This window comes from Ictidomys tridecemlineatus, chromosome 8, assembly GCF_052094955.1.
Source record: "Ictidomys tridecemlineatus isolate mIctTri1 chromosome 8, mIctTri1.hap1, whole genome shotgun sequence".
NCBI lineage: Eukaryota > Metazoa > Chordata > Mammalia > Rodentia > Sciuridae > Ictidomys > Ictidomys tridecemlineatus.
In genome coordinates, this window is record NC_135484.1 from 25,653,102 (window position 1) to 25,677,837 (window position 24,736).

At 36.5% G+C, this 24,736-nt stretch overlaps 1 protein-coding gene across 11 annotated transcripts in view; it reads left to right on the forward strand.

Annotated features, from left to right (window-relative positions):
- The first annotated feature begins 1,768 nt into the window (after nt 1-1,768).
- Nucleotides 1,769-24,736, forward strand: part of Reps1 (RALBP1 associated Eps domain containing 1) — a 75,877-nt gene continuing 52,909 nt past the window's right edge. For all 11 annotated transcript variants that reach the window (XM_078019037.1, XM_078019039.1, XM_078019038.1 and 8 more), the window contains exon 1: nt 1,769-1,921. In XM_078019037.1, coding sequence (XP_077875163.1) covers nt 1,769-1,921 — 153 coding nt within the window. The remainder of the gene's footprint in view (nt 1,922-24,736) is intronic.

Consider the following 24,736-nt stretch of genomic DNA (forward strand, 5'->3'; position numbering starts at 1 on the left):
GCATGACTAAATGCATTTTTCAATACTAACATAACTGAATTCCAAAAATAATTAATTTCACTACATATAATTTATTTTTTAAAACTAGAGATTTCCAGTTTTAAAACAGCTGATGCTTTTACTGGCAGTAATCCACTATTTGATCTTACCTGAAAACCAGCATCTTTAAATCTGTTGCTATATAATATAGACCATCTGTTTTAAAATATCTTTCTTATGATGTCACTTTTAAATATTGGTATGTCTAGAAATATATTGGAAATAAATTAGACTTGACCTCAAAGGGCCTACATGCTTAATTGTATTTCTTTCCCTTCATACTTGGAAATATAAATTTAAGTGACAGAGAAAAAAGATCATTCCCTTGTAAACAGTTCAACTATCCACCCCCGCAGCCCACCCAGTATTCTGGGGGTGACACAACTTCCATTCTTGCAAAGTTTCCATGTCTTTCTGAGCTCCTGTCCCCAAGGAGGAGTATGCATCTGTTTGGAGGGGCTCACACACCACTCCGAATGCTTCTTACCGGGCAGTGAAATCCAGGACCCCTCCTCCATCCTGGAAAGTGTTCTGCTCAAGGCCCACGCAGGTTTATAAAGGTAATGGTATAACTTTCCAGTACAGTAGTCCTAGTGACCAGAATGGCTTTGTACAAAGAGCAAAATCTTGCCAGTTGCCACCCTCCCCCAGCTACTCAGCATATTTTGTTTTTCAGACTTGGATCAAGAGTAGGAACCGAATCTCTGCAGTGGTCTTCATATGAGGAAGTTTCCCTCATCTACCGATCCCTCATCTACGGGATGTTCATAATCCCTCAAAGCAGAGAATCATCCTCAGCAACTTCTGCTATCAGAAAGATACAAATAATAAACTGAATAACATTTCCTTCCCTTCCATTCAGATGTTTGTTAAATGCTTTGTGCCAGAAGCTTCGAAATATAAAAACTGCGACCCATATCTAAGTTCTCTAGCTCTAGCATAGTGATACCCCAGGTGTCCCCCTCCCAGGGATCTCGTCCAAAGGGCTCTGAGGCGGCTGGCCTTCCCACCGCCGCGCTCCGGCCACCAGGGGGCGCTGCGGCCCGCTCTCTCGGGAGCGGCCGAGCCAGCCCGGTGGGTGTTTCTCTCTCCCTCTCGCGCTCTCTCCTCCCGGCCTCACATCCGGGTCTGGAACGCGGCCGCCGCTGTCAGTGTTGGTGCGGGCGCGTTGGGGCCGGGCCGGGGCTCTGTAAATGGCGGCGGAGGGAGGCGGAGCGGCGGCCACGCTCAACCCAGAGCCCCCGAAACTTTAGACGCGAAGCCCCACAACTTTCCGGGAAGTGCTGCCGCTCCGGGGGCGTGGACGGAAGGGGAAGCCGAGGCGGGAAGTCTTGGGGAAGCGGCGGGGAGCGGGGAACCTCGAACCCGCGGCGGGGGCGGTGGCTGAGTCCGCCCGTGCCTCGCGCCGCCGCGGCCCCCGCCTCCTTCTCCGCGCTTCGCGGCTGCTGGAGCCGGGGCCGCGCGCGGTGCCTAGCCCGGGACTGCGCGGGGCCTCGCAGGCGGCGGCGCGCGGAGCCCAGCCGAGCCCCCTCCTCGCGACCTCCGGGCCCTGTTGCTTGGGCGCAGCCGGCTCGCCAGAGGCCGGGGCTGAGGCTCCGGGCGTCTGCGGGGACCGAGGAGGAGGCCGGGCCGCGCAGCCACGCGCAGACCCGCCGGCCCGGGGTCGTGGGGCCGGGCACCGGGTGTTGCATGCGGGGCGGGGCAGGGCGGCCGCGAGCTGGAGGCGAAGATGGAAGGCTTAACGCTGAGCGATGCAGAGCAGAAATATTACTCGGATCTCTTCTCCTACTGCGACATTGAGAGCACCAAGAAGGTGGTAGTCAACGGGCGGGTGCTGGAGCTGTTCCGGGCCGCGCAGCTGCCCAACGACGTGGTCCTCCAGGTAACGCCGCGTCCCGGCTTTGGCCGGCCGCCGAGGGTAGCTTCCCCGCGGCTCGGGCCTCCACCCTCCTTCCTCCGGGAGTGGGAATGGGCGCCGTTTCCAGAAGGGCTGGTGGTGAGCAGGTTTCCCCCAGCTTTCCAGCTGCGGGCAGGGGCCGCAGGTGCCCGGGTGGCCGCGACTTGCGCTGAGGCCGAGGGGGAGGGGTCGTTCCTAATTAGAAGAAACTCCTGCGATGGAGGTAATGGTCAGGTCAGGAGCCCTGACCCCTCATCCCTCGACTGCTCCTGAATCTTTGTTTTCCAAGCACTGGAAGAACACTTACCATGAAGAATCTTGGGTAGTTAATGTATTTGAATTTTAGATTCTGGTACATGCATAGCTCTTCGGTTCCTGCAGGGTAGGTTACCAATATAGGCGAAATGTTATTTTAATTCTTGAATTAACCTTGACGACCTCATAACGTGATTTTTGTAGATTTAAGAAGATAAAAAGCAGTTTTTAAAAGGAGACAATTCTTAGGGAAATTAAGAAATTCGAACTTTCAGCTAATTGTTTACAAGTAGATTTTAAAATCTTTTAAGTATTCATAGAACGTGTGGCTGATGTAAACTGGACAGTGTTTTCCAGTGGACATTGGATTATATTTGTTGAAATTTGTGGATTTAGGTTGGGAGGTAAGTATTCAGTAGCTTGAAGTGGAATGTGCATGCTTGCTTCTATCTGTAGCCTTGGAGGTAAGCAGGGTAAGTTAAGACTTCTTTACCGTATCTGTTTTTAAAGCAGGAGGCTTCCTAGAAGTTCTTATCTAGTGTATGTGGTGAACATCAATGTTACTGTTTAATGATTCATAGCTGCTAGTAAGAGTCTCACTACACGTCTAGAACACGTTTTAAGCTTTCATTGATCCAAACCAGTTTTTCAGATTTCCAAAACTGAAAGCCAGACACATAGGTGTAATGCAGTGGACTGCAGTAGTCTTGAGGCCTGGGTCTTTGACTTCACCTCTTGTCAAGTAAAATTGTGACTTTGGGTCAGGCACTTTCCCTCTGAGAGCATGAGTACTGTATATTCATTTGTAGACTAAAAGTCGCTTATCTTCTAATAAAAATTATGTAAAATATAAAAATATCCACACATACACTTCTGATTTAGAAATTACCTGTGCCTTAACTAAGTTTGATCATTTTGCATAATCTTGTATGTTTTATATTGAATTTTTTAAAACCTGGGGAGAAAAAGTTGAGTTTGTTAGGTGCCATGAAGGATAGGTAGGAGGCCAAAATTCATGCTGTTGGAGAGACAAATGGTAAATATTTTAGTTGTCATTGGCTACATATAGTCTCTACTTTTTCTTTTTTTGACTTTTAAAAATGTGAAAACCATTTTTAGCTCAGGAACATAACAAAACAGGGTTTGTAGTATGCTGACCCTGCTAAAGAATGGTGGTAGTGTGAATAACTGCACTGTCCCCTTATAGATTTGAAGTAGGACTTAAAGAGGTCTGGTCAGAACATGCTCGCTAATGATTCTGCTCTTTTTATGGAACAAAACATACCTTCAGGTCAGTTAGGAACTTAAATCAGAAACCTCCTATGTTCTATTTTGGTTTATGTCTTTGGGGCAGGAAGAGTTGAAATAAACTGACTTTTCATCTTTTTAATGGTGCACAAGACTTGATGTTTAAATATATTACTTAGGACAGACAAATTAGCGTCAATTAACCTTTACTTGAAATATATTTATTATAATATATTAATTTATATATTAATCAATTAATAAATATATTTATTAATTATATTAATTAATCCAAATTATGTTTTGCTCGATTTTATTAACATTCAAAAATTAATTTGTCATCTTTTTTATAAAGCATTAAATAGCTTTACTATTCAGGATCCAGTGACAAATCAGAAGCTATAGTAATTCCCTGAAGAAGGACTCTTGTGGTAATATATGCATCTGATATATATGGTAATATATAAGCATCTGATTTGAAAAATCCAAAATGATCCAAAACTTTGAGGCCAATATGATACTACAAGTGGAAAATTTCACACCCCAAAACTTTTGTTTCATGCACAAAATTATTAAAAATATTGTATACAGCTATATTCAGGCTATGTGGATATGGTATATATGAAACAAATGAATTTAGTTTTAGACTTGGATCCCGTCCCCAAGATATTATGTATACGTAAATATTCCAAAATCTGAAAAATAATGAAATCTAGAACATTTCTGGTCCTAGTCATTGTAGATAAAGGAAGGATACTAACCCTGTACTAAATATTAATCTGGGCATTTTGAAGGAAATTTACTTAAGAGTTGGCCTAAGACATAAATGTGAGATAAAAAGAAAATATGAGCCCTATTTCTCTTAAGGGAATTGGGATTTTTCTGAAAAGTTCTCCACTGCTTTCTAAATAAGAGTTATTTGGGACAACTCACATACTATACTGAATACTCAGCAGGACTAGCGAGTAATAAGAAGCTCTTGAGGATCTTGTAAATTGTGGAAATAGTCACGTGTAACATAAAGTAAACACGGAGGAGGTATGACCAGAAAGGGTTTCTTGATTTAATTCAGGTGGGCTTTAAGTTGGTGTGAGGGGGAGGAATAGAATGAAAAGGGCTTCCAGGCAGAGAAAAAACATGACCAAAGGTGCACCATGGTCCTTTTCAAGGACTAGTAGATAGGCAAGTTTTCAGGATAATGGAACTTAGAGGCCATTTTACAAAAGACTGAAAAACAGGCAGGAGACTTCATATGTATTTTAGTAGGCATTGGAGACCTATTGAAAGTTTTTGAGGGTGAGGAAGGAGGCTTTTTGAGATGTCTGGAAGGATGGTAGATAATGGCAACCAAAGGAGAGTAACAGCAGTATAATAGAAAAGGAGAAACTGGTTGAAGAGCTGCTGGATAGTCATTATATGAAGTGCCTTGTGGGAATAATGTTTAATTTTTAGGCCAGATTATCAACACTGTGTGGGGAGCTTTGAACTAATTGTGAGCAAAGGTAGTAGATTTAAGAGAAAAGACTGAACAGGGGTACTTTAAGAGGCCTTTGTCAGTGCCATGGTAGTTAGAGGAAAGCAACTGGACTGTGACTAATGTGTGGGCTGATTTTGTATCAGATATGAAGTAATGAGGAGTTGGGCCAGTGGCACTCAGACATGGAGTGAGGGGGTCATAGAGATTGATTTTTGCCCCCAGCCAAAGTGGGGCATTTGGCAATGTCTAGAGACATTTTCCATTGTCATAACTGTAGAGGGGAAGGCCGAATTCTACTACTGGCATGTAGTTAGTATAGATCATAAATTCTACTAAATATCCTGCAAGGCACAGGATAGCACCCCACAACAAGAATTATTTTCTCCAAAATGTCAGTATTGCTGACACTGAGAAATCCTGACCTGGATTCTGGTGGTAGCAGTGGAACAGAAAATGAGGATAGAGATACAATAGTGATTATGAAGATGAACTTGATAGGTCTGGGTTGCCTGGCATTATTTAGGTGGGAGAAGAATGGGACAAGAATTATACAGTGTTGGGTACCACTCACAACTACAAAAGGGCAAGAAGAAGGCTTGACTTTTTAAAAGAGATAATGGTGAGTTTGATGTCAGGCATTTTGAGGTGTTGGTGCAAATCTACAGAGATAGTTAGAAAGGGGATTTGTCTATGATGAATGTTAGTTCTTACAGTGAAGTTCACATTTGGGGCGTCTTCCTCTGTCTTCCTCACGTAATTGTTGGGGGTAGGGGCTAGACAGTGTCTCACACACATCAGGGCCTTGATTGATCCAGTAGTTCTTAGTATTGTTAATAAGCATCATGAGAGAGGGCTGAGTCATCTGGAGGAATGAGTGTAGAGAAACAAAGAACATAGAATCAGAGCTGACAGAGGAAGGAGCTGGCATTTATTGGGTAACTAGAGAGTCCATTTACCAAGCAAATCATTTTCGTTCTAGAGCTCATTTGATCCTTGGCACCAACCCTATGAAGTGGGTCTTCTGGTTTATTAACCAGAAACTTGATAGGCAGAGAAGTTAAATAACTTGTTTATAAGTAGTGAGTATTTCTCTCTTACCATCATTCATTGTCAACTTCTAGCTCTATCTTCCCTTCACTGTTAATGTGATTCGGGGGCAAGGTGGGGAATAAAATTCAGTTAGATTTTGATTTGCCCATACTTTTTATGAAGAGTAGGGATTTATTTGGTTTTGAGTTATATGTGAATTTCCTCTTTTGCACAGTAAAGAGTTTAATGTATGAAAATGTCTTGAAACACAACAACTTCAAAGGAAGAGGGAGATTCTTGTTATCTTGTACACACATAGAGACACAGTTTTATATTATAGCTGTCAGACATCTTAAGGTATGTTCATTACACTTGTTTTAAAATAACAGTGAAAAACCTATTTTGGATTAAAGGGTTGGATTTTGAAGACATTGTCAATAGACAAAATGAAGGAGTTAGCACTTTGTAAAATTGCTGCATGCCACAGAGCTGAATAAGGGGGAGAAAAATCTGGCTCAGAGGATTTAATCATAAGGAATTTTAATGTGCACTGAACAAGAAAATATTTAATGTGTTTTAAAACAACTTTTCAGAACGAATTTACTTTTTAAAGATTAGGAAAGGTATATTATTTGCCATATTATGTGTTTTCTTAGCTTTCACTTAAAAAAAAATCTCTGTTCTCTATTTTGGGAAATATCTTAAAACTGCATACAGACTTTGAATACCTAATAGCTTGATAAAAGGTTCTAGTACTAACTATTCTTTATTGAAGTTTGTAAGCAGTGTTAATGAAGCTGAAACTCTTTAGATCATTTTGTTGAGCAATATCTTGGTAACATTTGAATTTTGTGTATAAATTTAATGGGTGAAGGCAACAAAAACAAAATATAACCATTTTGTCTTTCCTGAAACTTGTTCAAGTTGGTTATAAGTTCTGTTCATTAGTGTTAGGTCTAAAAATAGGAAAGCACAGTTTCATTTATGCATTGAAAGTTATAAACTTATTAAAAATGTCAAATGTGTTACTTTGAAGTAGTGGGTTTTTTAAATTTGTAATTCCCAAATCACTAAAATAATTGTAACAAACTTAAAAAATAAAATTACCTTAATCAGACATTTTCCTGTGTACGGCTGAAAAATGCTGTTTGAGAAAGAAGTCACAATTAATGTCTTTATGCACTGTCATTTTTACTTTTAAATTTCTCTCCGTTTAGCTTCATATCATGATAGTTTTAGTTCATATGTCCTCCCTCCATCCCTCAATATCCCAGAGTTAGAGTTTTAGTATTTGGGGGAAATTATGCTGAGCATTTTGACAAAGCTACAAAAGAGCATAAGAAGTTGGTAAGAAACACTAAATAAACATGGGAGTCCTGGCTTTAGCTAGCTTTGTGGACCTTGAACAAATCACATAATGTCTTGAGTTTAGTTTTAGCACATGAAATGATTGGGTTGGATTATTGTGATTTCTGACTCAAATAAATGTCATCGTGTAGGGGTGGTTACTCTTTTCAGACACACCCTAAGAAAGTGGCACAGATTTGTAATTAGTTGATTCATTATTTTAACACTTCATTTGGCTTCTTCACATTTCTTTGAAGGATTTAAAGAGGAAAGTCTTAAGCCTAAAATTTTGTAGTAATTATAAGAGGAATCTGAGGGAAGGGTCCTAAACTCATGGTATATAATTCTTCAAGGTGTCTAGCTGGGAAGATTTGAAATAGGTGAAAGAATTTGAAATAGGTGATAGAATTTGGCATTTCTGAATCTTTTCTTCAGATAGGTTTCATTTTCTATAGCTTTTCCTGGGACAGATGCATCTTTTCATTCATCTCTTCTGCCTTTACCTCATTTGTTTCATGGAAGTTAAATCATACACCACATGTATTTGATTGAGGTTTGGTAAATTACAGAACTTTGGGTTTTAAAAATAATACATCTGTTTTGTTTAAAAATGGGCTATATGTTGAAATTGAGTTCTAAATTGTTAAATATTACAGCCAGAATTTATTAGACTATAACTTTTGGGTTGTTGATTCCTTCGAGAGTCTGGTGCACATACTGGATATTGCTTATAAAACATAATTGCACAAAATTTTGCATATTATTTGAGGTTGTCGACCTCCTCCAGCCTAGTCAAGCTTGTCTCATTTGTCTCTACATTAGTATTAAGATAGAACAACTGGACCTGTGAAATGCTGAAGATAGATCTTTCTTAAATCAGTGTTTGCGATCACTATTTATATTCAGAGTATATATGTAGTTTTGAGAAATCTCTTCACTCCCTTCATGGATTATGACTGTGCTAATGTTAAAAAGGAAAAACTGTACAATAATAGAAAATCATTGGGTAAGGAGGCAGTGGGGACCTACTTGTATGCAAGGGAGGGCCTCTCAGATGAAGCATGGACAGGGAGGGGAGTGGGAGAGAGACGTTTTTTAGTATAGAGAAAATATGTGAAAGGGCTGAAACTGTGAAGAACTTAATATGTTTAAGGAAATGAAAAGCTAAAGCATTAGGATATGAAGGGAGAATGATATGGACTGCATACTGCATGGAGTTTGGATTTGAATGGGATTGTATAAGAGTTTTTATTCAGGGAAGTAGCATTGTTGGATTATATTTTTAAAAAGATCACTCTAACTGCTGTGTAAACAAGGAATGCTGGGGCAAGTAGAAACAAGTCGGCCAGCAGATATGCAATAATCTGTGCAGGTAAGCTAGAAGTGACTTAGTTTTAGTGTGGTGGCAGTTGGATGGAGAGGAGTGAATATATTTAAGATTACTTGAGGTGACAGAAATAGTAAAGCATGGCGATGGATTGCATATAGAACTTAAGGGAGAAGAACTCAAGGATGTTGTTGCAAGTTGCCATTTTGTAATGTTTAGGAAAGGAATAGATATTTGGAGGTTTTAAGTTTTATTTTGGTGGATGGATAATGGTGAGTTCAAGAATTTTCCTTTGTTCATTTTAAATTTAGAAAAGCTTATGAGATTGTCAAGTAGGCCTTCACCATGGAGGATCTACAAGTCTCAAGGAGATATATGGCTTGGAGATATCAATTTGAGGATTGTCTGTACACTGGTGATTGTGTAAGCAATGGCAGTAGATAAAATAAAAAAGACTATTTAAAAAAGAAAGGATTGTCTACAAATGGAGCTATGGAGAACACTGAACATTTCTAAGCTGGGAAACGGGAAGGCCTCCTCTGGGAAGGGAGACTAAGGATAACAGGAATCGTTGGAGGACAGTGGGGGGGGTGAGGGGGGGATGCCTAATGTAAATCATATCATGGATACCAAATGAAACAAGTGTTTTAAAGGAGGGGACAGTCAACTGTATTGAGTTTGGTTGAGAAGATATGGACAGAAAAATGTGGCCATGGGACTTGACAACCTAGAGGTCACTGATAACTGTAATAAATCAGTTTCATGAACTGGATACCAGATTTAAGTGACTTGAGAGATAAAATGATGGCGGAAGAACTAGAGATGTGATATGTAGACAGTTTATTAAAGAAGTTTGCTTATGAAAGAGAATAGATATAGAGCAGAAACTGGAGGTGAAACATTTTTGCCATTTCTTTTCTTTGAATGAGGGTATAAAAGAAATTTTTTTACTTTATGAGAATAAGGAATATTGCAGCATGATTTTAGTTAGAATTGATAAAGAAGGAAGGAAGCAGACCTTGAGAAAGCAAGAATGGTCAGGATCCGGATTCCATAGAGTCCTTTGATGGGAAGGGCACCATTTCCTCAGTTTTAACAGAGGGGAAGAAAAGAACATGAATTCAGAGACAAGTAGTTATGTAGATTTAGTTGGGGGAAGTGATTTAGATGTTCTGGACTAATATCTTCCAGTTTTTCTACAAACTGAGTCAAAAATAAACAAAATAGTGATATGAAATCTTCATATAATAGTAAAAAAAATTTACAATAGAACCAAAAGATTGGAAACACTTAGGAATAAGTTTAATAAGAAAAGTACCAATTTTTTAATATGGCAAACTACAAATTATTACTTGGAAACTAAAGATTTAATAAATGAAGAGATAATATATGTTCATTGAATGTTGATGGTAGTTCTTATAATCTTTATCTGTAGATTCAACAAAATCCTAATCGGACTTTTTTTGTAGAAATTGTTGATCCATCCTGAAATTGATAAAGAAATAAGGACCCAGAATAGTTGAATTAAAAAAAAAATAGGAGACTTGTTCTACCCTATTTTAAAACTGACTATAATGCTGCAGTAATCAAGACAGTGTGATTGGCCTAAGGTTAATAAACATGTAGATCAGTGGAACAAACTGAAAATCCATAAAATGCCTGACATTTATCATCAGTTCATTTTGATGAAAGTGCCTGAACAGTTCAATGAGGAAAGGATAGTCTTCTCAACAAGTGGTTCTGGGATAGTTGGATATCCATATGTTTAAAAAAATATATTTAGATATGTTGTTTCTACTTTACATCATACACAAAAGTTATCTCAAAATAGATCATAGAGGCTGGGATTGTGGCTCAGGGCTAGAGCGCTTGCCTGGGTTCGATCCTCAGCACCACATAAAAATAAAGATAGAATAAAGGTATTGTGTCCAATTACAACTAAAACAATAAATACTAAAAAAATAGATCATGGACTTAATTGGGAAATTATAAAACTGCTAGATGATACAAACTAATAGAAGAAAAATCTTTGTGACCTTGGGTTCAGCTGAGTTCTTAAATACGACACTAAAAGCATGAGCCAAAAAGAAAAAACTGATTAACTGAACTTTATCAAAATATTTTCAAACTTTTGACACTTCAGAGGATACTTAAGAAAGTAAAAGACAAAGCACATATTGAAAATTTTGCATGTTATAAACATGATAAAGATCTCTAATCTAGAATATAGTTTAAAATCCTACTATTTCCGCTATAAAGAGAAAAGGAGTTTAAAATGGTCAAAGTGGATGTTTCACCATAGAAGATAATATGAATGTCCAGTAAACATGAAAAGATGTTCAACATCATTAGTCATTAGGAAAATGCACATTAAACCACAGTGATGTATTGTCACATACCCAGTAGAATGACTATAATTTAAAAGACCTGTAATACCTACTATTGGTGTTGTGGAGAAACTAGAACCTTTATACACTGCTCTTGGAAATGTTAATGGTACAGCCATTGTGGAAAACATTTTTGCCATTTCTTTTCTTTTTTTTTTTTTTAGCCATTTCTTAAAAAGTGAATATACACATAAATGTTTGTAAATGTCTGTTAGCATTATTCATCATGGTAAAAAAACTAGATAATTAAATGTTTATCAGGTGGTGTTTTAATAAATAAAACATGACATATCTATAGAATGGAATACTACTTTGTAGTAAAAAGGAACAGATTATTGATATATACTACAACAAAGATGAATGTTTAAAACATGCTAAGTGACAGAGGCTAGGCACAAAAGATTACCTATTATATTGCTTTTATATGAAATGTTTGGAAAAGACAAATCTATAGAGATACCCAAAGAGTGGTTGCCTGAAGCTAGTGTAGGAGAAACAGTCTTGAGGGAAATATTTGGGGTGATAGAAAAGTTCTTAAAATAGGTTGGTGTGATGGTACACAACATTATACATTATACTTTTAAGGTTGTGCACTTATCATGATTGAATTTTATGTTGTATAAATTGTATCTTAAAGCAATAAAGTTAGCCAGGCATGGTGATACACACCTGTAATCTTGGCAGCTCAGAAGGTTGAGGCAGGAGGATCATGAGTTCAAAGCCAGCCTCAGTAACTCAGCAAGACCCTAATTCTAAATAAAATACAAAGAAAGGACTGGGGATGTGGCTCAGTGATTAGGTGCCCCCGAGTTCAATTCCCAGTATATATATAAAAAAAGAAAGACAAAGCTGTAATTTTTTTTTAAATTTATGAAATACCCATCTTGAAGAATGTGAAGTTTGAGTGTGATGAATGAAGGACTTTGTACTGCATATATAATTGTAATTTAAAAACTGCAACATAATTTAATGTAATCTGGCTTTTGGTAAGGGACTTGTATTTTGAAAGGACAGATTTTATGTGTGGAGAAGATTGTCATATAAAGATGGATTATAACTTTATAATATTTAAATGAAGCACCTATAATAATTTCAGTTAAAATTTATTCATTTCTTTTTGTGTAGCAGGGATTATTCTGTGTTTGTTACATGTATTAACTTTTTTAAAGACAGAATGTTGAAATGTTGCCCAGACTGAAACTCCTAGGCTCAAATGATTCCTCAGCCCCCTGAGTAACTGGACTATGGGCTATTGGCATGTGCCACCGAATCCCACTAACTTTTTTTTGACAGTACTGAAGATTGAACCTGGGTGTTCTACCACTTAGCTATATCCCCAGCTTTTTTGTTTTTTATTTTAAGATAGTTTCTCACCAAGCTGCCAAGGCTGGCCTTGGACCCGTGATCCTCCTGCCTCAGCTTCCTGAGTAGCTGTGATTACAGGCATGTGCCTCCACATCCAGCTGTGACTAATTTATTTTTTATAAGTATATTGTTAGATTAAAAGTGGCTGAAAAAAGAATGAATTAAGGTCAATTTCCATCTATTGACTTTGGGTGTTATGTTGAATTTATATACAATTAAGTTGAATATTTGAATTTTATGGGAAATTATAGAACTGTAATGCCTCAAAAATAATTTGAATTTGAATTAATCATGTCTGACAAGTAATGGTTTTAATGAAATAGTAATTTCAGTCCGTAGGACTGCTTAGGGTTACTTTCTTCCACTGGAGTGGTTACTGTCACTATCATGATTATTTTTGAAGTCTAAAAGCTTCTGTTGTTACTTAGAGGAACTGATTGAAGTCTCTATATTTCTAATGGATGAGTATGAACTAATAGCTAAGTTGGGTTCAATCCTTTAAATTATATGAGCATCCTTTGGATAAAAGTCATTGTAAAGAATACTGATCAAATAGTGATTATTGCTTCTTTTTGCCTGTGGATTATATGAAAAGTTGTATGTGGAAGAAATATCTGTATCTTTGAAAAAAGAAATATTGTCTAGAAATTATTTAAGAGTATTAATGGTTTTTCCTTGATGTCTCATTGTGAGTAGGATGACTAGGGGCCTTACTATTTTGAATTTTATTAATATATTATTAAGAGAAGAATTTATGGGTTTTTCTTTTTTTCTAGAGTACTTCATTATATTTCATATAAAGCATTTAATAAAACACCCTTCTAATTTTCTGTGACAGTAAGCATTGAGTTTAGTCAAAATAGCATAGACTTTGGAATGAGACAGTTCCAGATTTGAATCTCTACTTGGTGCTTATAAACTTCTGATTTTTTTTTCTTTTGATACCAGAGATTGAACCCATGGATGCTTAACCACTGAGCCACATCCTCAGCCCTTTTTAATATTTTCCTTAGAGACAGGATCTCAGTGAATTGCTTAGGACCTCACGAATTTGCTGAGGCTGGCTTTGAACTCCCCATCCCCCTGCCTCAGCCTCCCGAGTTGCTGGAATTACAGGCATATGCCACTGTGCCCACCTAAACTTCTCACTTTGAACATGAGCATTTTACCTATGAGCATGTAACTTAATCTGTCTTGAGACTCGTTAATACTCAGTCTGAAGGTTTTATAGTACCAAACTGAAATGTAGTGACAACCAGGATAGTACCTGTTGCTTAGAAAGTGATCAGATAGGTTTCATTTGCTCAAGTTCTACTCTACATGAGAAAACGAATACTTTATAGTATTTCGGTTTTAATGATAAAAACACTATCGATAAAAACACTGTTGATTTTTATTTACACCTAACTTTATGCCTTTTGTGGTGTTAACTTAATGCTGCCCCAATCCTTTGATCCAGTCATTTGCATTTTATTTTTTCCTTTTACTGTGTAATTAAGTTGAGGGTTTGTTCTTCTGAAATCACGTTTACCACCAAAGACACACATAAAAGATGCTTCTGAGGTTTTCAGCCTATGGAGCTTACAGAATAATGATGCTATAACAGAAATCAAGAAGTGAAGGGGAGGGTCTGGTTTTGTCGGGAGACAGCATGCTGAATTTGGAACATTCTGAGTGAGATGCCATATTCATTTCATTTGGGCAAAAAGGGTAAGTGGACATTTGAAAGCATGAGAGAAGCATTTACGTAGCTTCAGAAGCTTGGGCAAAATTTGTTCTGCAAATGAGGCCATTCGCTGAAAAAACAAGAAATGCAAACTTAACTTCATTAATATTTGAAGTGTCCTGCATTTAGGCAATTAATTCAACTATTGCCTTAGTGCATTCCTTGGAGCATACTGTTTGTTGAATTAATGAATGATGTAAATACAGGATATTAAATTTTTAAAAAATTAATATACAGAGAATAGCAATTCACTGAAGCCATCTCAAAGGCAGCATAGTGCTACAAGATAACTAACCCTCAAAGAGTTTGTATACAAACCTTCAAGAATCTGTCAGTTCTTGAGTGTCATAAAGAGCATACATTTTCTTATAAACAAAATGGGGATACCAACACCTGTCAGGCTTATTAAGATTAAATGAGATTCTCTGTCAAATGGGAAATGCAAAGCTGCATTGAGATGCTAATGCCAGAGTATGGGCTAGACTTCTCTATCTATAAAACTCAATTCTCTAAGTGCAATTTACTAAGTGTCCAGGGTTTTAGGAGTTACTTAAATAGCTAAAGCCTGTTGTATGATTAATATTTATTATCCTACTTGCATCCCTTATTTTTGTTCTCTAACATATCTTTAAAGTACTCAGAATCTTCAATTTATTTATTTATTTTTAAAATATTTATTTTTTTTAGTTGTAGTTGGACACAATACCTCTATATTGTTTATTATTTTTATGTGGTGCTGAGGTTTGAACCCAGGGGCCCACACATGTGAGGCATGCGATCTACCACTGAGCCCCAGCCCTGTCAAATATAAATAAATGTAAATAAATAAAATAAAGATCAATAATTAAAAATTTTTTTAATTAATTAGACTTTTACAAGTCACATTGAGTGGCTCATTTGGGTGATGTAGCACTGTTGACCCTGCTTACAGAGTTTCTCAGAGTTACTTTGAATCCTGTTAGAATCTAATACTGTTTGTTGAATTAATGAATGAATCCTCTGTCTTGTCTTGTCTGAGCAGGTCTTAGAACATTTGTAGATAAATCTTAAAATAGTTCCTTTTGCTACATCTATTTGGATGTCACTGGTTATTTTTAATAATTTGCAAAGTAAATTAATTTTATTAAAATAAAGAGACAGTGTTTAAACTTTAAGGGCTGGAGTTGTGACTCAGTTGTAGAGATCAGCACACATATAAATAAATGAATAAAATAAAGGTCCATCAACAACTAAAATTTAAAAAAAAATAAAACTTAGACACATGACTTTTGAATTGATTGTTAAATAGAATTCTTTGTTTCAAGAAAGTAAAGTTAATCCAGAGCTACTTCAGTAAATCTAATATTCATTCATTTGTGTGACAAGTTGTTAGGGATTTAATGCAGGGCCTCAATACAGGTTATTCATGGGATCTACCACTGAGTTACACTCCCAGCCAGTTTGACATTTTTGAGGGCCTGCTTAGCTCCACAGAAGACCGAAACTTGGGAGAAAGTTCCATAACATGATTTGTATATCCTTAGCATGTAGATGGCAGTTTATGAATAAGGTTAGCCAGGATGAATTTGTTGAGTGAAAGAAAGGAGAGAATGAGAAAGAGTCTGAGGCAGCTGCCTGAGGCATTGGAGGGAAATGAGCAGAGAAGCAAGGAAAGAGTGTCATAGAAAGAATAGTTTGTCACAAGAAGCACAAGTCAGTATTGAACTTTTGGGAGGTATACCAGTGAGAGATTGCTTCCTGACAGTTTTGCATATTACTCCTTCAAAAATATTTTTTATTTAGACTTTGACTAATTCCTGCTACATTTTCCCTTACATTCTTTATACTATTAACTGAGGTTTTATTGAAACTACTGTATCTTTCTTGAGCCAGAGCAAATCCTCAAATTATATTCAGATACTTACAGACCAATTCATTTTTACTTAGTCCTTGATTTCCTTCATAATTTTTACCCCAGGTATGTTTATCTAAGTAATCTGAATCATTAAGTAACATCTGTATGAGTGTTAAATGGCATTTCATGGAATTAGAAAGGTTTTTGAAATATTTATATACTTTCTTTTTAAAAAAATTTTTAAATTTATTTTTAGTGGCATTAAGAACATTCACATTGTTGTGCAACCATCACCAACATCCATGTCTAGAACTCCTTTTTCTTCCAAAATTGAACTTGGTATCCATTAAATAATAACTCCCCACCCTCTTCTTCACCTAGTCCCAGATAACTTATTTTAATTTTTCATATAAAATACCATGTTTTTGTTGTCATTGTTGTTGTTTCCTTATTTGATGTCTTGTTTTTTGAACTTTTCCCTGATCATTCCAACTAGATAACCCTTCCTCTGTCTGTAATCTTCCAGCACTGTCCTATGTTAGCACTTGTATATATTTTTTACTTTTAGGATCCTCTACATGTATCTCTGTTTTCATTGATAGGTGGCAAACAACTTGAGGGCAAGTTTTAATTTAGCCTTGTTTTTTCCCTCAGGTCACTTTGTTTATGATAGGACACCAAAAGCCTGTTAGACTAGTTATTTGGTGCTTTAGAACTTCATTCCTTTAGTCTGATGGTGAACATGCACACTAAAGACTTATTGTTACCTCAAGGCTGTTTGCTTTATTTTATTTTTTAAAGATGATAAACTTCACTTTATTATTTAACTCACATGAGTTTCTTTGTGCTTCAAAGACAGTTTTCAGTTGTTGAACTTGACAATGAGCAGGTAGAGATAGACAAATAATGTAAATAAGGAAACAGGTCAGTGGAATTTCTCAATTTAGTTAACTCTGTTGGAGGGAAAGTGAAGCATTCTCTTAAAATACATAGTGGGAGGGAGAGCGTATCAAATCTGGCAGTCATGCCTACTCAGCCTTAAAAGCTTCTGCCAGTTCAGCCCCACATCTCAAGTCTTATTTCTGATTATTCTCCTAATGTGAACTTTGTGTTCCAACCAGCATATCTGTTTTCTGTTTCTCACACAACTTGCTTATTCTTTATCAGTTTCTTTTCATTGTTTTGCTTTCTTATCCTCCATACTCTCTCCCTACTTCCATGCTTATTCTTCCCTCCTTTTAAAAGCAGGACTTAACCTTAGACTTTGGAAATCCTGATTTGAACAACCTCAGTCTCACTCCGAGACTACTTGCATCCTACCCATCCTTTTATATTGTGTTGATTTTTATTCATTTATGCTGTTTCCAATTTATGCCATTGATTAGATGCTTCTCCAGTATATTTACCTCAACAATATTAGAAGAAGGTTGTGAATAAAATTCAGACTTCTTTCCTCTCATGAACTCATGATGTTGATTGAGAGCAGCAAAAGCACAAAGAAGATATTTAGAAAACATTGACAGTTTCTTAGGGCAAGCCAGTTGCTTAGCCTTGCTATATTGCTATGCATTCAGACAGGAGTGGGATGATAAAGTTAAGGCAATTGTGGGCTCTTCACCCAGGGGATTAAAAAATTGGGGTAGTGAAGTTTGCAGCCTTGAATGTTCCATTGCCTGGCACTGTGAGTACTCTTTCCCCACCCCAATCAACATTCTGGGCATGAGGAGAGAAAGAGGCAAGAACAGGAACAAATAGCACTGAATTCTGTGAGCTCTGACTTTGCTGGCAGGCATTGCCAGTTCCTCCTCCTCCCTTTCCAGAACTAACTCTCTCTCTCTCTCTTTTTTTTTTAAATAGTAAAGTGACTATAAAAAGTTTTAAGATAAGCAAAACTATGAGTTTATTGGCAACTGAAAATATAAATTAGGGTAGTAACTGAATATCTGGCATTGTAGCATATATTTTCATTCACAGAATGTAGTAGAGCACAACCTCTGCAGAGTTCTATATTACCTGGCTTCAAGTGCAGAAACATAACTTAGAGATGAAGGTACACTCTTAACTCTTACATGGGATCATAGGGAAAGCACATTTCCTGGCACAGACCATTAGACTTGTGCCTTGTGTCATGTCAAAATTACATATTGAATTATTTGTTAAGTTTGGTGTAAGTCTCATAGGAATATGAGAAACTGCAGTGATCCTTTGAAATCTGAGTGTATTGTGTTTTCTGTTTGCTTTCCAAAAAAAATGATGGCTAGAGGAGTTATGGTTAGTTTTTCTGTTTACTACCCACATTTTTAACCCCTAGAGATAGAAATCTTTTACATCTAATCACATTTTCCTCTAAGACTTCATCCTGGAGTAAATCCAAACCTAAATTTTCTCACTAGCTCTAACAAATGGCAAAACCAGGAACTATCATAGTTATTAATTGTATCCTGCTTATTTTCTACATACTGTTCTTTTTGCTTCTGGTGTTATTCATTTGACCCTGCACATCCATCTGCCTTCCTATTTTTCCTTTAACTGCAGAATAACAAATGACCCAGATTTCTTCTTTCCTAGCCTGTACCCTGCCTACTCTCTTTAAGCACTTACAATTTAATATTTGTAAAAAATATTAAACAACCCACCCCTCCAACTTTTAAAGGTATTTATAAAGTTCACTTTTATCCTACTTACCAAATCCAGAGACCTTTTATTAGGTCTTATTCTGTCTTACCACCTCCCTGGCAATCAACACTGGATAGCATCTTGGTGGATATATCTTTTTGTTCATCATGGTGTTAAAGTATTCTGTCTTTTGCATCCTTATTGTCTTCATATTCTTCCTCTTGCTCAGAATCGGCTTTGACGCCTCCTTCCCTTATATTCAGCTTACAAAATCCTGAGATTCTTCAAAAGATCTCAGCTAATTGTTATTTTCTTTCCCTGTCATTACTATTATCCTAGCCCTGATCACCTGCATGCAGGGGCCTCTTAAATATTAACAGAGTTTTTCTGTAGTTACTAAAGAGTAGAATAGACAGGTGACTTAAAAATTATGTGATAATTTTAAATAATGTTCAGGAAGATTAGCCTGGCATTTAGAGCCCTCCCTAGCTAGCTCTAGTTTACTACCTAGTCCTCTCATTCCTCTCATCCCCACTACCCTGCCCCTCCTCCCCCCACACAACCATTGAATTTTCTACCTTGTTTTGACTTCCCCAAAACCTCCCCTGTACTTAGGATCAGATCAGATCAGGCTCCTTTAAGCATTTTTTTTCCCCAACCCATATTAACCTTTACTTCTCAGAGTAATAAGTACTAACTGTATTGTACCTATCATGAACCAGACATTGAGCTATTTGGTATAAGTTTAAATTTAGAGATAGTTATTTTCAGTTTTCAGCTATGAGAAACCTGGAGCTCTAGAGAGGCTATATGCTCAACATGAGCTGGAATTCACATCCACCTCCATTTTATGGCAAAACTTATGTTCAAGACACTAAACACTTTGATTCTTAAAATTACAGCCTTATGTTATGGCTTTTTAAAAAAATCAGATTATGTGTTATTTGCAGCTAGATAAGATTTTAGGGAATAGGGTTGTGTATTAGAACTGCATTAGAACTTTTTGTGTGTTTCCCCAGACCCAGAAGGTACTTTGAATATTGTATGTGAAAACTTAAGACAACATTTTTTAGACATTTCTAGAGTGCTGCTAAGTGTAATAATTAGTTCATCTCTTTATCCTAGAGCATTTGATAAGATGTTTGGAATACAAGAAAGACTGTAGATATAGCTGCATACTTAATCAAAGGGAGGTAGCAGAGTGGCCTTATGTTGTTTTCCAAAGTGTGGGATATACCCAGCAAGATGTGAAAGCTTTTCCCTTTTTGTTTTTCAAATCTGATTATTTAAGGAGAAAGTTTCAGCTTGGTGCTAGTAAGTTAACACCTTTCTAACACAGGTTACTGTTAATAAAGGACAGGTAGGCCTTGATGTGGCACATTTAGCAATTGATGGTATTTGGCTGAAATTAAATAACAGTTTTGTTTTCATTGAGTTTATTATTTTTAAATTTTCTATTTCAGGAGATATTCATTTTCCATTTACATTATTTACAAAGTTTCTTTCTTGATTTAAAGAATAAGTATTAAGCCCATAATAGTGCAGGTGTTCTATAGGCATGGCAGAATTCATGAAGGTAGGATGCAAATATCTGAAGTTTGAGAAACACTGGCATAGAAAAGAAGCCAGGCATTAGAGTCATATAGAGAAAAAAGACTCATGTCTTGGTCCTTCTTGTTTCTAATCTGTGACCCTCAGGCAAGAATGCTTTCTTCCTCCATTTTTTGATTTATAAAGTGAAAATTATGATGCCTACTTTTTAAGGATCGTTTGAAGATTGTCTTAAATGAATTCTAGTAAGCCACTCCATAAATGGGAGCTTTTTAAATCATCATTTTTGTTATTCATATATTATTTCTCAGCTAAAAATGTTTGATAGAATTTTAAAGTTGCAGTTTAATTCTTGGCTGTTCTTACATTAAGTAAGTAGTTAAATGGTATAAACCTTTTTCTCTTGAATATTGGGACTTATCACAGCAACTACCTCATAAGATTATTTAAAGATTAAATGAATTGGTAAAATAACAGGAATAGTACTACATAACAGTTAACTATTATTACTTTTCCCCTAGAAAGAATAGATTTTTGGAAGGCTTTTTTCCCTTTGTTCTCATCATCCTGAGCTGGAGTCGTTTGTATATGTTCTTTAAACACCTACTGAGTGAAATGTTAACATACTGCCACTATAGTAAATAAGCAAGGGCCAATAAGGTCAAAATTTCTTTAAGGTATTATTTGCATGGTTATATTTATTACTATTTTTGTTTTGTAATTTTTATCTATTTTATGGGATACACCTAAGTTTAAAGATAAGAGTGTTTTTTTTATTTTGAAAAGTTTCTAAAATGTCAATTGTAAAACAAATGTGATAAGCCAGACCATTTTCTTCTTTGTTTTTTAGTAATTAAATTGGTATTCTTCTGTAGGGAGAATAATTGGTCCTAGTACAGAATAAATCACTTACAAAATACAAATGATTGAATTCTGTGCAGATATTCTTTTTTTTCTTTTTTTCTTTTCGTACCAGGACTTGAACTGAGGAATACTTTACCACTGAGCCACATCTCCCATCCTTTTTTTTTTTTTTCTTTAATTTTGAGACAAAGTCTCACTAAGTTGCTTATGGCTTTGTTAAGATGCTGAAGATGGCCTTGAACTTGTGATTCTCCTGCGTCAGCCTCCCAAACTGATGGGATCACAGGTGTGAGCTACCATGCCCAGCAGTATTGTTCCTTTGGAACTTGATTTATTGGACAAGGTTTAGCAAATGACTTAATAAATTCTACATAATTTCCAGCATTGTTGAATGTAATTCTTTGTTTGTTTGTCATAACTATTCATATTTAAGTATACACCTGTTTTTGTTTTGGGGGTACCTGGGATTTAACTCGGGGTCACTTGAACCACATCACCGGCCTTATTTTGTATTTTATTTAGAGTTGCTTAGCACCTCGATTTTGCTGAGGCTGGCTTTGAATCGTGATCCTCTTCTCGGCCTTCTGAGCCCCTGGGATACAGGCATGCACCACTGTTCCTGGCACCTCTGTCATTTTCAGAGGGTAGATTGTGTTTTTATTATATACATCATATGAAATTTGCATTCAGGGAAATAATATTTGCACTACACTAGGTCTTAGTGATAGAATCCAACCCTTTCATTTTTTTAAGAAAGAAATTTTGAAATTATGACACTGTATTAATATAGCAAGCACCTATCAAAATTGAATTCTGTTTCAAGGTCCTGGGTTCAACTCCCAGTACCACAAAACAGCAAAACAAACTTGATTCAAAACCAGGTGTGGTGACACATGCCTATAATCTCAGGTACTCAGGAGGCTAAGGCTGGAGGATCAAAGTTCAAGGCCAGCCTTGGATAATTTACTTAGAAAGACCCTATCTCAAAAATAAAAAGAAATGGCTAGGGATATAGCTCAGAGGAATGATACATTGGATTAAATCCCCAGTACCACAAAAAAAAAAAAAAAATGTAGTTAGGTAGGCAGGTTGGATTGTAGCTCAGTGGTAGAGTACCCCCAGATTCAGTCCCTAGTTTTGATTCTGAAACCTGTGCACCAAAAACTTAACTCCTATTTTATGATATAACACAGTAGAACTCTGTTATAATGTAGCTTATAATATGTATGTACCACTGGGAAAATCATATCCCTTATAGATTCCTTTATTAAAATTTCTTATAAAGTAACACAGTAATGAAGAACATGGGTTTCCATCCAAGTTCTGTTACTTTCTGTTTGTTCTTGAGCAAGTTACCAGAGGATCAGGTTTTTCTTTTGTAGAACAATAGCTATTCTCATAGCATTATTAAGATGATTGGATTAGTGAATGTGAACGTTTTATTAAGCTTAGAACAGTCCTTGACATGTTATATACATACAGTTAATGTTAACTTTTATGATAATAGGTCTTTTTGGTCCTCATCCTCACCCTATAGCACAGGTTGTTGGTGCATTCTCCTAACACCAGAATAAATGGGTTTCTCTTTATCAAAAGTAAATTCCCAGGCCCATGTTTGCTGCTGCTTGACTTCTGGTAACAAATATATACACCAGAAATTGTATCGGGTGCTTAATTCTGTTTGTCCCTAATTCTGCCCTTCTCACTTAACTGCATACATTTCAGAGCTCCCCTCTATTCTGTGTATTCATGAAAAATAGAGGGCACTTAGAAGAGTGAAAGTGGCAACAGATTGCAATATGAACTCCTTCTGAAAGAACATGCTCTGGAGTCAACCTCATCACTGTGACCGTGGGTGGGGATGCTTCGGTTTTATTATCTGAAAATAGGGATAAAAGTCCCTTTCTTTGGGAATTATAAAGTGCCTGGCCCTCTTACTTAAATATTCTATTATGAACTATTATTATTTTTAAAAAACTTTGATTAACTAGGAGTTGTGGCTCTGAAATAGGTTTTCATGTAAGAAAACAGGGATTTATCTAGGTGTGGTGGCACACACCAGTGATCCCAGAGACTCAGAAGACTTGAGATTAGAAGGATTATAAGTTTGAAGCCATCCTTGGTAATTTAATAAGACCTTGTCTCAAAATAACAAGAACTGGGAATGTAGCTCAGTAGTAGAAAACTACTGAGTTCAATCCCCAGGACAGAAAAAAATGGGGAAGGGGTGTTTGAATACTAGTAACTGATTTCTGAAAAATATTACTCATTAATCAGACATTAATATTTTATATGGCATATTATTAGGAAACAGATTGTAAGTGTTACCTTATGCACTTTTATTGGGTAAAAGGGATCATATGTCTTCACTGGAATTTTAGAAGTACAGTTATAAGTCTGGTTTGTTTAGAATAGTGCCTGCTTGTGCCTCTTGTCCAGACATAATTATAAGTAGTGTCCTTTTCACTCTTAAAAATGTCCGAGGTTTAAGGTTGGAGTTGTGGCTCAGTGGTAGAGTGCTTTCCTAGCATGTGTGAGGCACTGAGTTTGATCCTCAGCACCACATAAAAATAAAATAAGGGCATTGTGTTCACCTTCAACTAAAAAATATATTTAAAAAAAAAAGTCCCAGTCTAGATGTAAATTTTCTGGTTACCCTAAGTATAGTTTACTTATCAGATTTACTTTACTGGATGGTTCTCATGGCCCAATATTATCTTTAAAAGAAAAATAATAATAATATTTTATGTTTAAGGTTTAGATGGTGTATAATCTTTTTCAAATCTTTTTTTGTGACTTTTTTCCCCTTAACATTTAGAGTGTAATTGTGTGTATTTTTAAGGCTCCTTTTTGTCGTTGTTAATGTCAATAGTACAAAGATTATTTTAGTTGGAAATTTGAGACTTGGATTGAACTACCAATAAACTCAAAAAGTTATCATATTATCATCCTCTCCCTACTACTTGTAACCAGCTTGTTTCATAGTGAGTTATTTTTCCTGTCAGTAATTAGCCATATTTTTGTTAAAAAAAAAAGAGTTCTTATTTTTGAAGCTTCCAAAGTGTTTTATTTAAACAACCAGTGACTATGATACTAATGATAAGCAATTATATATATATTTATATTTATATATATATATATATTTTTTTTTAACCTGAGATTTTATTAGCAGGACCATAGCAGCCAGTTGCAGAAGAGAAGAGGGGGGGAGAGAGAGAGAAAAGAAGCAATAAAATATTTATTGGCCTATATGTACTATTATCAAGAGTAGACTGTCAATGGGATCTTCTATTGCCTGAAGCAAGCATAGTTTTTATTTAGAGACAGGGCCTCACTAAGTTCTTGGGGGCCTTGCTAAGTTACTGAAGCTGGCTTTGAACTCGTAATCTTGCCTTGGCCTCCCAAGTCACTGGGATTACAGGCATGTGCACTGTGCCTGGCAGCAAGCATAATTTATTGCCAAAGAATTAGAAGTCACACCTTGCTAAGGGGAATCTCTGCTATCTCAGTCTAGAAGTGTACAGTCAAGAACTCCACAAACATTAAAAAGCTGTTTTAATCCTCTTTCCTATTGATTATTTGACACAACACATTCCTTATGGTTCCTGTCCTTAGCATGTAGAATAAAATCTGCCTTCCAGATATTAAGCTTCTTTGTCTTATAGCAGTAGTCTGTATTTTGATGGTGAGTTCTTGATAAATAGTAGGGGTAAAAGTAAAATAAAATATTCGAACTTTGTCAGCTAAAAAGTTATAGTAGACATTTGTAATTTTTCT